Source organism: Portunus trituberculatus, chromosome 41, assembly GCF_017591435.1.
Source record: "Portunus trituberculatus isolate SZX2019 chromosome 41, ASM1759143v1, whole genome shotgun sequence".
Lineage (NCBI taxonomy): Eukaryota > Metazoa > Arthropoda > Malacostraca > Decapoda > Portunidae > Portunus > Portunus trituberculatus.
The window spans coordinates 25,473,228-25,490,727 of record NC_059295.1 but is presented as its reverse complement, the minus strand read 5'-3'; the positions used below and the strand labels follow the sequence as shown (position 1 = coordinate 25,490,727).

General features: G+C 45.2%; 1 protein-coding gene across 5 annotated transcripts in view; it reads left to right on the top strand.

The window, feature by feature from the left end:
• LOC123516954 (protocadherin-15-like) overlaps positions 1–17,500 on the top strand; it is a 383,101-nt gene that overhangs the window by 198,282 nt on the left and 167,319 nt on the right. For all 5 annotated transcript variants that reach the window (XM_045276745.1, XM_045276746.1, XM_045276744.1 and 2 more), the window contains one exon: positions 12,851–12,890. In XM_045276745.1, the coding sequence (XP_045132680.1) occupies positions 12,851–12,890 (40 nt within the window). The remainder of the gene's footprint in view (positions 1–12,850; positions 12,891–17,500) is intronic.

The following is a 17,500-nucleotide window of genomic DNA, read 5'->3' as shown; positions in this document are numbered from 1 at the left end:
CACTCAAATACAAGCATACATACTCGAAACCCACTCGAATACACTCAAACACACTCGAAACGCAGCAAAGCACACTAATTCTTCACCAACACATGAGACAACATTCATAGGCCAGTTAACTTAGACACAGACAGGTGAAAAATAAGTGACAAAGATTTTTTTCCCCACCTTCACTTCATACAGGTACAGGGAATTAGGTAAAGCACACACACGCACACACACACACACACACACGCACACAGACATACAGATAGACACGTACACGCACGCAGACACACACAGCCAGCCAGCCAGCCAGCCAGCCAGCCAGCCGAGCCACCCTACTTATCCTGGTTCACGGTGCTCTGAAAACATGCTCCCCTAATGAAGTGAAAGGCCAATTTCGCCATCTGTATGCGACCTTTCCTCCTCATGATGGGCCCAGAGACGGCGGCTGTGGCTCCCCTCCTCCTCCTCTTTCTCCTCCTCCTCCTCCTCCTCCTCCTCCTCCTCCTCCTCCTCCTCCTCCTCCTCCTCCTCCTCGCTGATTGACTCAAATATGATACTAACATCAACACAGCCACACACAATAATCTGATCAGTGTTGCGAGTTGCGAGAGAGAGAGAGAGAGAGAGAGAGAGAGAGAGAGAGAGAGAGAGAGAGAGAGAGAGAGAGGACACTAACACACACACACACACACACACACACACACACACACTCACGACGAAGGGAACACACTGGCGTGACGCTATAAAACTTTCATATATTGAGTGTTGGTTCCCTTTGAGGTGTGAAGACCATGTTTGGAGAGAGAGAGAGAGAGAGAGAGAGAGAGAGAGAGAGAGAGAGTGTGTGTGTGTGTGTGTGTGTGTGTGTGTGTGTGTGCTTGTCTCTCTCTCTCTCTCACACACACACACACACACACACACACACACACACACACACACACACACACACACACACACACACACACACACACACACACACACACACACACACACAGACTATAAAAGCAACGCAAATTTACCTGAGTTACACCTTCAATTACTGTAACTATTCACGTGGATGGCATGTGGAATGCAATTTATCATCCGGCTTAAGGAGGAGAGAGAGAGAGAGAGAGAGAGAGAGAGAGAGAGAGAGAGAGAGAGAGAGAGACAGGCAGACAGACAGACAGACAGAGAGGATAGCGCTACAAGTGGACGCGAAATAACTAAAATAGAAAAAATGAAAATATAAATAAGAAAAAAATACCGAACATTCTTTATAATCGATCACGAGAGTCAATTTTTCAACCTAACCTTTTTAATAACTACGAAAAAAAAGCTAAAAGAGAGAAAAGTAATAACAAGGAAGACTATTTACAAGAGAGAGAGAGAGAGAGAGAGAGAGAGAGAGAGAGAGAGAGAGGGGTTAATGATCAAGGAAGGAAAATGCAGGAATATTTGATTTAATGAATGGGTGGCGCGGTGTTATAATATGAGGGTTCCTGCGATGTATGTGGACCTCATGAATTCCAGCAAGCCTTTATTGGAAGTGCTCCCTGATTTTTATTGCTGTTGATGGGATGGTTCTGATACAAACACACACACACACACACACACACACACACACACACACACACACACACACACACACACACACACACACACACACACACACACATCAGGGCAAAATGTAGGTTCATAATTAAATGTGTGTGTGTGTGTGTGTGTGTGTGTGTGTGTGTGTGTGTGTGTGTGTGTGTATGTGTGTGTTTCTGTGATTTTCCTCCTTCACTGATTAGCTTATATTTTCCTTCGGTATGTATTTATTTCACTTTCTCTTTATTTTTCTCATTTTATTCATTATTTCGTCATTGTTTTCTTTTTTTTCTATGTAATCTCTTCATTTCCCACTTAAGTCATTGTCCTCGCAAGCTTTCTTTTTTTTTTTCTTTTTATTATTACTTGTCCTTTTTTCTAAGTATTCACCATTTACTCCTTTAAATATCCCTCTCACAAAAGCCATATAGCAATTAAACACAAGGTAACAGTGACACTCTATTGTTACTTGCCCTTCCCTCTCTTACTGTTCATCATTTATCCTCTTGAATGTGCTTCTCACAAATGCCATCCCGCAGTTCACCGCAAAGTAACAATGACACTTTACAGAGACGCGTTGTAATCCAATCAGTTTCCATTAAATCGTGAGTCAGTGAACGGTGGAATGTTATGCATCAGAAGGATCAGCGTGCGTGTTCAATATTTAACCAATGTCTCACAATTTTCTTCGGTGAATAAAGAAAAGACTTGGAATTTTGATATCAAGAGATTTAAAGGCCAGCAGTCGACATTGCTCCGAGTTGCTGAAATTTGCTGCCACTCGTAAATGTTTCGTCCTCATCTGCCACACCTTGAATAATGAATCAGGAAAAGTTGCATTCAATCTTTATAGTCCTCTGGTTCAACCCATCCCGTGTTCAGCTTGCGGTTTTGATCAACATGTTACTGGAAAAAAAAATAAAAGCTTGAGAGAATGCAGCGAGGAAAGAAACCTTGTGAGGAAATGCTTGGAGAGTCACGTGTGTTTAGCCCATTAACCTCTTCAGTGTCATAACACATTTCCATATTCATTCTGGTTACTATTTGCTGATTTTAAGCAGCTTCAGAAACTTATATGGGGATTAGAATAGCGAACACTTTGGACATTTAATCTTCTGACCTCCGTAGACCCTTCCTAATGTAAATTTAATCATCTAATCCTACCCAAAATTCAAGGTAAAAATGCGTCTCAGTACTGAAGGGGTTAAGATGAAGGATGTCTGATGAATGGTTGGAATATTGAAAGTATTTGATAATATTAATACCGAGGGTTACAGTCGTTCTATCAGACATAACAGAGGACATTAAAATTTCAAGATAATTGGTGAAAGATTCTTGTCAGACACAGCCGAACGCTTTTTCCTTCCGCTCATTAACGTCTGGAATTCTCTCCCATTCAGTATCATCAATAGTATGGCAATTACAGCTTTTAATAACAGATTAGACGAGTTATCTTAAATCGCCAGTGATAATAATACACTAAATATCGTTATATCTCCATATTTTTTTTTTTTTATATAGCAATGAATATTATTGTATATCGATTTTTCTTGAGGCTGTTCCTGATGACCTTGTGTTGCCCTGGCGGTGGCGGTGGCGGTGGTGGCGGAGGCAGTGTTTGGTCTTATTTGGTCTTTTCATCACAGTATTATTCCTCTCTCTCTCTCTCTCTCTCTCTCTCTCTCTCTCTCTCTCTCTCTCTCTCTCTCTCTCTCTCTCTCTCTCTCTCTCTCTCTCTCTCTCTCTCTCTCTCTCTCTCTCTCTCTCACACACACACACACACACACACACACACACACACACACACACACACACACACACACACACACACACACACACACACACACACCTGCCAACCTACAATGGACTACACTTGCCTCTGAAGCAATCTCAGCCTTTACTAACCAAGATTTCTCAGTTTAAATTGAATCATGTAACTTCTCATAAACAGACAAATAAGGACTGACATGTCTGTTGTTTTGTTCTCTTGTGTTGCATTGTATTCTTTCTTTCCCCTTCTGGTCTTTTCGTTTATTTCCTTCGTGTTCCTCTGCTTATTTTTCTTTTGTGTTCCTTTGTCTTTTGATTTGATTGCTTTTCTTTCTCTGTATTTTTGTTTTATTCCTTTGCGCTCCATTGTTTTCTTAGTATTCTCACTAACTCGTCCTTCTCTCTCGATCGCCCTTCATAAACGCTATCTTCTCTCTCACAGCGACTATTTTCAAAGACTACAGAGACGATTAGTCGAGTTCTGAAGAGTATTTGTCCTGTTCATAATGCAGAAAACTTGTTAAAATGTCGCTAGAATTACAGAAAACATCCTTGAAACCCATGTCAATTCAACTAGAGTCCTTTGAAAATAGTGAAGCTGTTGTGAGTGCAGCGCGGATGTCTTTCAGAATCTGGACTTTTGGCATTTCATATTCCACCTTAGCGCTGATGTGTCGCTAACCTTCCCACAACACTCAATAACTCCCTCTCCTTGCTTCGCCCCAATAACCTCGCCTTAATTTTCTCACAGCACCACATCTGAACACCTGTGGCGCCTTACCTCCCTTGCACACGGTCACTAGAGGTGGCGTGGGTGTTGTGGAAGGAGGGAGGCGCGGCGGGGAGGAGGGGACGCAGCTTGGAAGGGGGCGGAGCGCAATTTGTGGAGGGGGCGTGTCCACCACCCTCCAGATAATTGAAGTAAAGTGTGCGTGCGAAGCCTGACCATTGTGCGCTTAAGTGGTCTCAGATGGGCGTGTACGAAGAGGGTGATGCGTGTGGGAGCAAGATGAGGCAAGGCGAGGCGCGGCAAGGGCGTGTGTGCTGGTGAAGGCTGGGCGAGGGTCGGCGGGAATTGAGGGGCGTAAAGGGTAGAGGCAACGAGTGAGTGTTCGAGGAAGGACGTAGAGGCGTTGGTAATGAAGTTAGTTACCTGTTCCTTACCTGTGACTGGATGGAGGTGTCAATAAATCAGTGGTCTCTTGTCAGGTTCCCTCGAGATTCTGGTTCTGTGATGGGTCGAGGCTCCTTTCCTTAACCTCTTCAGTATCGGAACGAATTTTTATCATGATTTTTTGGTGTGATGAGACGATTTTATTTGAATTGGGAAGGGTCTATGGAGGTCAGAAGATTAATGGCCGGAGTCATCACTATTTTAATTTCCCAACATAAGCTGTGTAAAATCACGATATAGTGATCAAAATAAATATGGAAACGCGTCCTGGTACTGGAGAGCTTAACCCCTTCAGTACTGGGACGCATTTTTACCTTGATTTTTGGGGTATGATTAGACGATTTTATTTACATCAGAAAGAGTCTATGGAGGTCAGAAGATTAATGGCCAGAGTTTAGACTATTTCAATCCCAACATAAATTTCTGAAGCTGTGTAAAGTCACCAAATAGTAACCAGAATAAATATGAAAAACGCGTCCTGGTACTGAAGGATTTAAAAAGCCTCGGACTGGCAGGTGTGTTCGCACATGTGTTAGCGGTGGTGATCAGGCCGAGGCGAGCCAGGTGTCGCTTCAGGAGTCAGGTGCAGATCGTGGCATCAGCAACACAAAGCCAAGCAAATACAACTCAAGCAGACCAGCTCTCCAATACACAGATAATGAGTCAACTAAGAGGAACAGGTAGATAGATTATTAGATAAGTAAATGATTAACTAATTAGCGCCGGGTTCCTTCTCTTCCTCCCTCCCTTCCTCCCTCCCCACCTCCTTCCCTTACTCCTTCTCCGTTCTCCCTCCCTCCCTCCCCGACTGTGAACTCCGTGGCTTGTGAATGCTGCAACTACAGGTTTGGGTTAATGGCTAATTTAAGAGTATTATAATTAAGTCTGACGTGTAGCATCGGCGTCTTCCTCTCCAGGGCTTGACGAGGAGGGTATCTGGCCTTCACACACACACACACACACACACACACACACACACACACACACACACACACACACAGGTAATAAGAGATCTCGCCAGGTAAAGTCTTTGTCTCTATCCTTTGCCTTCTTACCTTTTTCAGTGGCGCTCATCTTAAGTGCTCCCATTTGTATACCTCTCTCTCTCTCTCTCTCTCTCTCTCTCTCTCTCTCTCTCTCTCTCTCTCTCTCTCTCTCTCTCTCTCTCTCTCTCTCTCTCTCTCTCTCTCTCTCTCTCTCTCTCTCTCTCTCTCTCTCTCTCTCTCTCTCTCTCTCTCTCTCTCTCTCTCTCTCTCTCTCTCTCTCTCTCTCTCTCTCTCTCTCTCTCTCTCTCTCTCTCTCTCTCTCTCTCTCTCTCTCTCTAGCTCTTGTTCTATCTTTTCTCCATTATTCTATCATATGTTTATCCTCTTCCTTCATTTTTCTCCCTTTTATTTCCACCACCCGTCTTTCACATCCCCAACACACCACTACACACCACCGCAGGACGTCTCTTCATCACCTGGCGGGCATCACTCGGCCATTCATCACTCCTTTGACGTATATTTGCAATGCTTTTGATATTTTCTTCACTTTCTCACTCGCACTTTCTCATCTGGTTAGTTCCTCGCCACTCGCCTTAATCTCCCATCAGAGGAGAGGGAGTGTCCGGGTAGAGGTGGAAGGCTTAGTTGCTGATCCAAATTGAGTTCATAATGTTAAATCAATTTGCAAAGCTTCGTTGATGTTCAGATACTTTCCTCTCCTGCTGAGATCACGCTTCTGCTTCATCTCCATCCACTCTCCTCTCCCTCTCTCCCTCCCTCCCTCCCTCTCCCTCTTCCCTCCTTCCTGCAAGTCGAGGCCAGCAAGGGTCGACCTCATCGGCGTTATCAACCCAATAAACCAGATATTATCGGCACCGCTGCGCCTGGTGGCTGACGCGATGCTGCCTGGGGGGGGACGTAGCCTCCATCAGTCTTCATTTCATCTCTGCAATCCTACATTTTATTTTTTTTTCTTTGCATCAGCTCAAGGGTAAGCGAGAGGGAGGGATGGAGGGAGGGAGGGATGGAGGGATGGAGGGAGAGAGAAGAGGAGACTACCGTATTATAATTCAGATATCAGCCATCTCCTCATCTGCAACTAATTAGGAGAGTTTTGCATCTGGTCGACAAGGGGATCATTTGGTGATAAAATCGTGCGTTAGTGATGGCGGCGCGGGGCGTGGCTGCCAGGCGCCGCCCTGCGTGTTGGCTTCTGCATGTTGGCCAGTCGTTTACTGGGTGGCTTAGTGGTTCCTCGTCCCTCGTTCTTTTTTTTTCGTTATTTTTCTCATTGTTCTCTCTCTTCGTGGGTCACCTGGTAATGGGTCGGTGCTGGCGGAACAGGTGTGTTTAGGGCCCATATTCTGAAACGCTTTGCTCTTTCACCATCATTGTTTTTCAAAGGCTCGAGTTGAAGATGCTCGTGTTTTAAGGGTGTTTTCGTTGTTCTGGTTATAGATTGTCAAGATTTCTAGTTTATCAAAAGGAGAAACTGTCTTGAAAACTGGGCTAGTTGTCTCTGTGGCCTTGGAGAATTGTCGCAGTGAGAGGGTAAGGCGTAGGGTAAGACGTTTCTGAATACGGGCGTTACACGGGCCGGCGTTACTCACTGAGGGACGGCCCGGGAGCAAACAATTATGGCAGGACGATGCTTGTGATCACCGCGATGGACGGCGTCATCAAATTAATTTCTATATTTTCCTTTGCCAGCATAAAGCCACTCTCGCCTCACCCACTCCCGCCTCACCCACCCTCGCCTCACCCACTCTCGCCTCACCCACTCCCGCCTCACTCCCTCCAACCCAAACCCGCGGAGGAGATGCAAGAACGATTATTGGATTATCTTATCAATTTCACGTAAGAATGAAAAAAAAAAAAAAACTTGAGAAGCGAGGGAGGAAGATTATGTGGTAAGAAGGAGGAGGAGGAAGAGGGGAGGGAGCCGCGCCTTCCATCAGCTGCCTTGTTGCCGCCGTAATCTGCATAGCAATGAATCGCTCACTTTTGCGGGGCCGCTTATTAAAAAACGGGTAATCACGGGAATTCATTAGCTTGGTAGATGGCGGGCGATTCTCTGGCGGTGATGGCGGGCTGCTGCGGGAACGGCCTGTCATTAAGGAGGAATCTGTACATCTATATACGCTGCCACAAATCAGCTTATAATAATTTGCGCTTCTATCGATGAGGTGATCAGGCAGACGTACACCCACTAATGAGAGGTCCACACGAGCCTCAGGAAGCTATTAGTGCTGCATTACACCACCAACACACACCACACGCCGCATTAGGGACCGCTCTTGCTTCCCTGCCTCGTTGCCTCCCTACCTCCCTCCCTCCCTCCCTGTTTTCCTCCCTGCTCGCCTTCCTGCCTCCCTGTCTCCATGCCTGCCTGCCTCCTTCATTCAAAATCTTCCCTCCTGCGCCTTCCTCCCTGTCTCCCTCCCTGTTTTCATGCCTCCCTGTCTCCCTCCCTCCCTGCTTTCCTACCTACCTCCCTGCCTTCATGCCTCCCTTCCTCCCTCCCTCCCTGCTTCCCTGCCTTCCCTTCTGCCTTCCTGCCTGCTTCCCTCCCTGCCTCCCAAGTCTCTTTTAACAGTTTTCCGCACTTAATGAAGCGAGAGATAGAGATTCTGCCATCCAAATCTCTCTCTCTCTCTCTCTCTCTCTCTCTCTCTCTCTCTCTCTCTCTCTCTCTCTCTCTCTCTCTCTCTCTCTCGCTCTCGCTCTCTGCCCTCGCGTGTGTAAGTTGCATCTTGTCCCGGGCTTTCATCACCTTAGCGAGCCGAGTGACGCCCAGAATTAGGTTTCATCAGGTGCGTTTGGGACTAGTGAAGTATTACATCAGATATACCCATTCCTCCTCCTCTTCCTCCTGTTCCTCCTCCTCTTCCTTCTCATCCTCCTCATCCTCCTCCTCCTCCTCCTCCTCCTCCTCCTCCTCCTCATCCTCCTCCTTCTCATTCTGCAAGCTGCCAATTTGATCTTCATATGTTTGTTTGTTTTTATGCCTTGTCTTACTCACACCCTTTATTTTGTCGGTGTGTGTGTGTGTGTGTGTGTGTGTGTGTGTGTGTGTGTGTGTGTGTGTGTGTGTGTGTGTGTGTGTGTGTGTGTGTGTGTGTGTGTGCGTGCGTGCGTGTGTTTTCTTACCTGGAGTGGACAAGAAAATTAGAGGAGAGGGAGGGATGTGACAGCAAGGAGTGGTAAGGAGTGGAGTGGAGTGGAGAGGAGTGGAGTGGAGTGGAGGCAGTGACAAGTGTATGAGTGGAAGCAAAGTGGTCGGCTTCTGTGCTTGGAAGGCGAGGAAACGTGTTAAAGAGAGAGAGAGAGAGAGAGAGAGAGAGAGAGAGAGAAAGGTGTTTAGTCCTATAACCATCTGCTCTTTGCTATACTTATTGCTTGACGCGCCTATCTGTTCATGGTGATGGTGGTGGTGATGGTGGTGGTGTTTTATTGGTGCATTTAATCGTTGAGTGAAGGTTTGGAGGTGACGGGCAGGTAAGCAACACTCAGGTACAATCTAGGTGTGTGTGTCTTCATTTGCTTCATTAGTGATTGGTGTGTTGCATGATAAGCGTGTGTTACATCCATCGCGCTTTTATTTGTCTGTTTCTTTGTGTCATGCAAAATAATGAGCTTGTAAAATTTGTAATGCTAAGAGGAGCAGGATCTATTAGTCTCTTTGGTGTCTGTGCGTGTCTCTCCGCCAGTCTCGTGTTCTCTTTTGTCAGCGGTAATGGTAAATTTGCGGCTTTACCAACTCTATTAAACGCGGCATGATTGATAACTGGCTAGAAAAATATACTCCTAAAACTTTCAGTCTCAAAGAATGATCGGAAAATAAGAAAATTCATTTGAAGAAGCTGCGTGTCTGGCGCGGTGATTATGCTCCTGAACTGCGGCTGTGCAACTTGGAGACTACACGTTTTCTATGAACAGTTGAGTGAGTGGCTGTCACACTGCTGAGGCGCACTGAACGCAGCCAAAACGGTACACTGCGTCTGCTGCAAGTAATCTCCTTGTTGTTAGGGAGATGAAAGTTGCATGGTGTTGTCTGATGGGTGGGAAGTGGCTTGTTAGTGCTGGTTGTGTGACTACTCTGACGTCTGGCTGGCTGGCTGGCTGGCTGGTGTGATGGCTGGATGGACTGATGGCTAGCATGCTGACTGGCTGGTTGTCCTGGTCGGTGGGAGGGTAGCTGGCTGGATGAGTTGGTAGTGTAGTGGCTTTCTGCCTAAATATTGGATTGGCTTCCTAGCAGGGTGGTTGTCTGGCTGGCTTTCCTGTTGGCTGGCTGGTTGTTTGGCTGGCTGGTGGTCTGGTGGTGTGGTGGGTGGCTGGTATCGTGACTTTCATCTGAAACACGCACGGAGACGGATGGTTCGGAACAGAGGGAAGCAAAAACAAAAACCGAAAAAAAACGAGGAGAAAAGTAGAAGGAGAGGGAAAAAAAAGATATTCCATTAATAAGAAGAAATGAATTATTTGTACATGTCTCCCCGTGATGGAACCAATCGTGTTAATTACAGGTTAGTGGTGGACCTGTGTCCGTTCCTTCTCTCTCTGCTTCCCCGCCTACCTTTCCTTCTCACCACCGCCCCCTACACCACCCCACACACTCCCTCTACCCCCTTTACCTCTCCTCTCTCCATTCCTTTATCTTTCCATCCTTTTTTTCCCCTCCTACTCTGGCCTCAGTTTTCTCCCTCCGATTACACTCGTTAATAAGGATGCGGGGAATCTGTCTGCGCAAAAAACGATGTAGATGTCGATTCTTTACATGTGCTGCCCCTTCCTCTTGCTCCCCCGTCTTCCTCCTCCTCCTTCTCTTCTTCCTCCTCCTCTAGATGCTCCCCCGATTATTTCCGCGAGAAGGGACGCGCTTAAAAGTCTTCAGCGATAAGGGAGATAATGTAGGCCAGCGCTGGAGAGAGAGATAGAAGTTTAATTAATGTTGCACTCACCTCCACTCCTTTAAAATCACCTGTCCCTTCCTCCTCTTCTTCCTTCAGCTATGTCTTCTTCCTCTCTCTCTGTCTCTTTTTCTCTTGTTTTTTTCTCTTCTATTCTCTTATCTTATCTTCTTTTCTTATTTTTTCTTTTTCTTCTTTCTCTTCTCTTGTTTTTCTCTCTTCTCTCTTCTTTTCTCTTATTTTCTCTTTTTCTATCTTTTTTTCTCTCTCTTTCTTCTCTTCTTTCTCTTCTCTTCTCTTCTCTTCTCTCTCTCTCTCTCTCTCTCTCTCTCTCTCTCTCTCTCTCTCTCTCTCTCTCTCTCTCTCTCTCTCTCTCTCTCTCTCTCTCTCTCTCTCTCTCTCTCTCTCTCTCTCTCTCTCTCAAAACCTTGTATTATCAGTCCTGTTACTACTACTATTACTACTGCTACTACTACTACTACTACTACTACTACTACTACTACTACTACTACTACTACTACTTCTACTTCTACTACTACTATTTCCTCTTCTGCTATCTCTTCTCAATCCTCTCATTCCTCTTTCCTTCCATTTCTCCTACCCCTCCCGTATCTCCCTCCGGTCACTTGCTCCTCCTCCTCCTCCTCCTCCTCCTCCTCCTCCTCCTCCTCCTCCTCCTCCTCCTCCTCTTCCTCCTCCCGGTCAGCTCTCTTGAAATCGCCATTAGGTCGGTTATCAACTAATAACAGAGTGTTGGATCTCGCTGTCCCGCGCCGCCGACCTCCTCACTACGATAAATTACACTGGGAATTGACTAATTAGAAAAAAATATATGTATACCTTTTCCCCCAGGCTGGAGAGAGATCCTATTTGTACTCATTGCTCTCTCTCTCTCTCTCTCTCTCTCTCTCTCTCTCTCTCTCTCTCTCTCTCTCTCTCTCTCTCTCTCTCTCTCGATCTCGATCTCTCTCTCTCTCTCTCTCTGTTTGAAGATGTTACCAGTAGAGAAAGTAATTAGTGTTGCTAGGATGAAGTGAAAAAAACCCTCTTTGTATTCGTGGTGGTGGTGGTGGTGGTGGTGGTGGTGGTGGTGTGTTGGTCTTAGCATAGTAGTAAGACAGTGTTGTAGAAAAAGAGGATGTTGAAAAAGGAGAGGGAGAAGATGGGACTAGGAGAGGGAGAAAATAGAATAGGAGAGGAAGATAATGTGAATAGGGAAGGGAAAAGATGAGAATAGGATAAATAGAAGATGGAAAAGGAGAGAGATAAGAAGATAGAAAATGCTGAAATGAATGAAAAGAAGGAAAAAGTATAGATTGTAATCCTGCATATGACTAAGATCGTGTAATTTATATAGATACTGAACGCTCTCTCTCTCTCTCTCTCTCTCTCTCTCTCTCTCTCTCTCTCTCTCTCTCTCTCTCTCTCTCTCTCTCTCTCTCTCTCTCTCTCTCTCTCTCTCTCTCTCTCTCAAATTGATAGATCCATGTCATGAAAATATTGCCCAATCTTCCTATTCTTTCTATCCTTTTCATTCACCCTTTATTCATTCGCACTTTCTATTCTATTCCTTACTCCTCAACCATAAAGAAAATTTTAAAAAAACACATAATTATCCAGGAGACTTTTTTATATATTTGTAAGTTAACTATGCACGCAATACGAAGCAGACGAGAAGTAAAAGAAAAGGTCAAGGAAAAGGAAATGATAAGAAGAGGGTGAAGAAGGCGTGGCAGTGACGTGGTGCCCCTCAAGGCTTTCCTGACGAGGAGGCCATAGCGTGTGTGCCTCTGTAGGAGTGAAGAGCCAGGAGGAGGAAGAGGAGGAGGTAGTGGGGGGAGGTAATTTCCAGTCCTGACGTCGAGAGTGAATGTGTGTGGTCGTGGTGGTTGTAGTTCTAGTGGTAGTGGTAATAGTAGTAGTAGTAGTAGTAGTAGTAGTAGTAGTAGTAGTAGTAGTAGTAGTAGTAGTAGTAGCTATAGTAGTAGTAGTAGTAGTAGTAGTAGTAGTAGTAGTAGTAGTAGTAGTAGTAGCAGCAGCAGCAGCAGCAGCAGCAGTACCAGTATTTGTTATTATTGCTGATGTTGTTTTATTGTCGCTATTCTTGTCCTTGTATTTGTAGAAGTAGTCATTTTTGTACTTGTTATTAATTTGCTGCTACTATCATTGTTATTGTAGTGGTAGTAGTAGTTGTTGTTATAGTAGTAATAGTGTAGGTGGTGTTGTTGTAATACCAGATGTAGTAATCATTTCTTATACACATGACACAAGACAATTTAATATCCTGTAAAGTCTTCATGTGTTGGCATTTCCCTGTCACCCTAGAAATATTACCATCTTTTATTGCATGGGATGGAAAACCCGAGGTAATTTCCACACATTTACGTGCACTCCCTCTCATGAACACCCACGTAACACTAACTTATTCATTCTTTTCTTTCCAGCGACAACGCCTTATCGAAGTGGTCCATTCAGCGTCTCTATGTAAGTACAACAACCTGTATTACATCTTATTTATTGTATCTATTTATTTGTTTATTTATTTATTTATTTATTTATTTATCTATCCATTTATTTATTCATATATTTTATTTATTTAGGTTCCTACAGAAGGTTTGGATTTCATGTTTTTGTAGGTTTGTATGGTTCATGTGTATTTGTCCTTTTTCAGCCTTATTTTCTTTTTTTTTACTCTCTCTCTCTCTCTCTCTCTCTCTCTCTCTCTCTCTCTCTCTCTCTCTCTCTCTCTCTCTCTCTCTCTCTTGCATTTTTCCTTATTTTCGTTTCTTCATTATTTTTTTTCTATCTTCTATTTGTCTTTGATTTTCCATTGCATTTTATTTTATTTTACTATTCTCTCTCCTTATTTTTCCATTTTCTCTTAACATTCTCTTATATTTCTTCTTCTTTCTCTTTATTTTCATCATATCCTTTCACCACCACCATCACCACCACTCATGGCCTCCTCCTCCTCCTCCTCCTCCTCCTCCTCCTCCTCCTCCTCCTCCTCCTCCTCCTCCTCCTCCTCCTCCTCCTCCTCCTCTACCTCCTCCTCCTCCTTCTCCTCTCCTCCGAATCCCATTACGCATGCTAGCGTCGAGGAGGCGTCTAACTCAAGGTCCGGGTATCATTACGTCTTAATCTCATTCCCAAACTGCCTCCACTCACCTACATAATTACCTGCCGCCACCTGCCACCTGCCCAGACACCCTTTCCCCACCTAACTTTACCCTAACTAGCATATCCCTCCTTCCCTGTTACATACACGCACATATACACGCTCATCAAAGGTCATAACAGAGGTATCGCGTGTTGGTGTTACAGGTTATAAGGTGTGACTATCATTACCGCCACTTCTATAGTCCCTCGTCCTCCTTCCAGCTTCCCACCACCACCACTGATGCTATCCACCTCTGGGACTCGATTTATTGTTAGCCTTTTCTCTCCCCACCTCTAGCTAGCGTCCTGTTCATTGTCCTGGCCATGCCTTAAGATAGACGCTCTCGCTGGTTCTTATACACAAATACGGGTGTTGTTTATAAGTGTTGAGTTACGTAGTGTGGGAGTTTGTGTTTGAAATGTTGGGTCTTGTTTTGTTTTCTCTCTCTCTCTCTCTCTCTCTCTCTCTCTCTCTCTCTCTCTCTCTCTCTCTCTCTCTCTCTCTCTCTCTCTCTCTCTCTCTCTCTCTCTCTCTCTCTCTTTGTTTCCTAGCTTTAGTATTTTGTGTTTCTTGTGTTCTACTACTACTACTACTACTACTACTACTACTACTACTACTACTACTACTACTACTACTACTGCTACTACTACTACTACTACTACTACTACTACTACTACTACTACTACTACTACTACTACTACTACTACTACTACTACTACTACTACTGCTACCTACTACTACTACTACTACTACTACTACTACTACTATCAGGGAGGCTCATCAGGACAGGTATAGGATAGAAAGGTGTTCAGGTGAATTTTACGGTGTTTGGTCCTTTCAGTGATAAGGAGAAGTGGAAAAGTTGTTGGGTTAATCTTGGCACGTGATTGTTGGTGTGTGTGTGTGTGTGTGTGTGTGTGTGTGTGTGTGTGTGTGTGTGTGTGTGTGTTCAGGAGATGAGAAGGAAAATATTGCTTGGACACACACACACACACACACACACACACACACACACACACACACACACACACACACACACACACACACACACGTGGGCGCTCACATGCACACCGCCCATTACTCAGCCAGTCGGTAAACACGCCCAATTTGCAATGAATAAACACCTGTCATCCCGCACTCACACACACATACACACGCACACGCACGCACACACACGCACATAAATTTTGCCTTCCCCTCTTCCTTCACTACTCCTTAACCTGGCCGACATGTGTGCGTATATTTTTCAGGTGTATGTAGATGCAGCCACACACACACACACACACACACACACACACACACACACACACACGCACACACAAGTACGTGGGTTAACAAGCGTCCTTCCCTTTCCTAAGTACACGCCGCAGTGATGGATTGAAGTGCACGAGTATAAGCAGATGATTTATATGTTTATTTATTTTTAGTTCGGTTGCCTGAGGGCGAGTCGGGGCAGGTGGGCAGGTGGGCAGGTGGGCAGGTGAGTGACTGACGGACAGGTATGATGAGGTTGTGTTTTTTATTATTATTATTATTATTATTATTATTATTATTATTATTATTATCATTATTGTGGACGGGATTTTTTCTTCGTGTGTTTACGAGTGTGTTTGTGTGTGTTTCCTCTCCTCATCTGTTTTCTATCTCTCCCGTCTCTTTCTTTCCTCCATTTCTTCTTGTGCTGTCTCTCCTTCACTTCTTCTACTCAAAGTCTATTATTATCAGTATTATTATCATTATTATTATTCTAGACAGTTGTTTTTTTTTCGTGTGTATGCGTGTGTCTATTTACTATTTCTCCAACGTCTCTTTTTTTCCTCCATTTCTTTTGTTCTCCTCCAATTTCTGTACTCAAAGTCTCGTTCTCGTCCTCTGAGCTCTCCTCGTTACTCTATTCTTTGCCAGACACGACTCCTCTTCCGTGTTCCTTGTTGTTCTCTTGTTCGTTATCCATTGGCTCCATTATTCGTTAAGACTGACTGATTGATTGATTGGCTGAGTGACTGATTGAGTGGCTAAGTGACTGACAGACTGACTGGCTGATCTACTGACTGGTTAAATTTCTGTAGTCTTAAATGATTAGTGTATCAAAGTGAATAACTGATCAGGTGACTGTTTTCTTATTTTTTGTTATTCCTTCCTTCTTTTTTTTTCTTGTCTTCATTTTTCTCTTTCTTTATTTCTTTTGTTTGCCTTTTTATTTATTTATTTCCTTCCTTCCTTCCTTCCTTCCTTCCTTCCTTCCTTCCTTCCTTCCTTCCTTCCTTCTTTCCCTCCTTCCTTCTTTTCTTCCTTTCTTTCTATCATTGTTCCCTCCCTCCCACCATCGCTCCTTCTTCCCCCATCTTCCCTTTCCTCCTTCATTTCCTCCTTCTTTCACTCACTCCCTGCAGTCTTTCTTCCTCCCTTTCATCCATCCCTTCATCCCTCCCGCCTTTCCTCACTAACTAAACTACAGAATGATATAATATTTGATCAATGAACACTTCCTCGATACAGTCACTCGTCCCACCCTCTCTGAAATCATCCCAAGCCATCACAAGACCATGAATTATAGAACTCTTACACTCAATACTCAAGGAACCTTTTATCCTTACCATGCCCTTCCTCCTCCTCGCCTCCCCGCCTCCACCGCCTCCCCGCTCACCTGGCCGCCGTCTCAGGTGCAAATGAGCATGTTACTCAGTTTGGGTATCGGTGATTGGGCATTATTTCTTTATTTTTTACGTATTAGTGGACGCCTCCCTTGCCGTCTCCTAAAGGGGGCGTCGAGATAAAGTGTAATCAAGGGAAGTTTTCATCGAGGGAAGAGACAGACTCGTCCCGTAAACCTGCAGGGGAGATAGAGAGAGGGGGGGAGACGGAGGGAGAAAGGCATGGAGGGTTTATAGGGAGGGAAAGGTAACGTCAGTGCCTCTCTCTCTCTCTCTCTCTCTCTCTCTCTCTCTCTCTCTCTCTCTCTCTCTCTCTCTCTCTCTCTCTCTCTCTCTCTCTCTCTCTCTCTCTCTCTCTCTCTCTCTCTCTCTCTCTCTCTCTCTCTCTCTCTCTCTCTCTCTCTCTCTCTCTCTCTCTCTCTCTCTCTCTCTCTCTCTCTCTCTCTCTCTCTCTCTCTCTCTCTCTCTCTCTCTCTCTCTCTCTCTCTCTCTCTCTCTCTCTCTCTCTCTCTCTCTCTCTCTCTCTCTCTCTCTCTCTCTCTCTCTCTCTCTCTCTCTCTCTCTCTCTCTCTCTCTCTCTCTCTCTGTCTCTCTCTCTCTCTCTAGAATTGGTGTTCCTTGCCGCCAGGTGTTTCCGCATCACTCACACCCCATCGTCGTTTTATTTAATGCTTTATACCACTCCATCTTGCGCTTAGTGGTCTGCCCCGCCCCTCCTCCCGGCCCCATCGCCTCGCCCTGCCCCTCGCCTCGCCCCTCACCAGGCACCAGCAGCAGCAGCGAGACGGGGCTCCTGTTAAATTTTATTCGTCTCTTTAGGCTTGTGTTTTGAATAGAGATTAGAGAAGCACAAGTAGAGGAGAGAGAGGGAGAGAGAGAGAGAGAGAGAGAGAGAGAGAGAGAGAGAGAGAGAGAGAGAGAGAGAAGTACATAGACACATCACTACTACGAAGGAAGGAAGGAACTGTACGACAAGGAATTAATAAACAGACATAGGAACTTTTGAGTGTAAAAAGTGACAGCAGAGAGAGAGAGAGAGAGAGAGAGAGCGCTGGCAAGACAAGACTCATGGGTATAGTTCCTCGCCTCTCTCTATGTGCGTGATCAACAATAAACAAGGCAGGAACACCCCCGTCCCAGCTGACGCAGTGCATGTAGTCATCCCGCCGCACTGGGTACAATATATACCACACTAACCCTTCCTCCACGACCCCCACTACTCCCCCACGACTCCCCGCGCCCCCCCACGATCACCCACGACCCCCACACGCCCACTGACG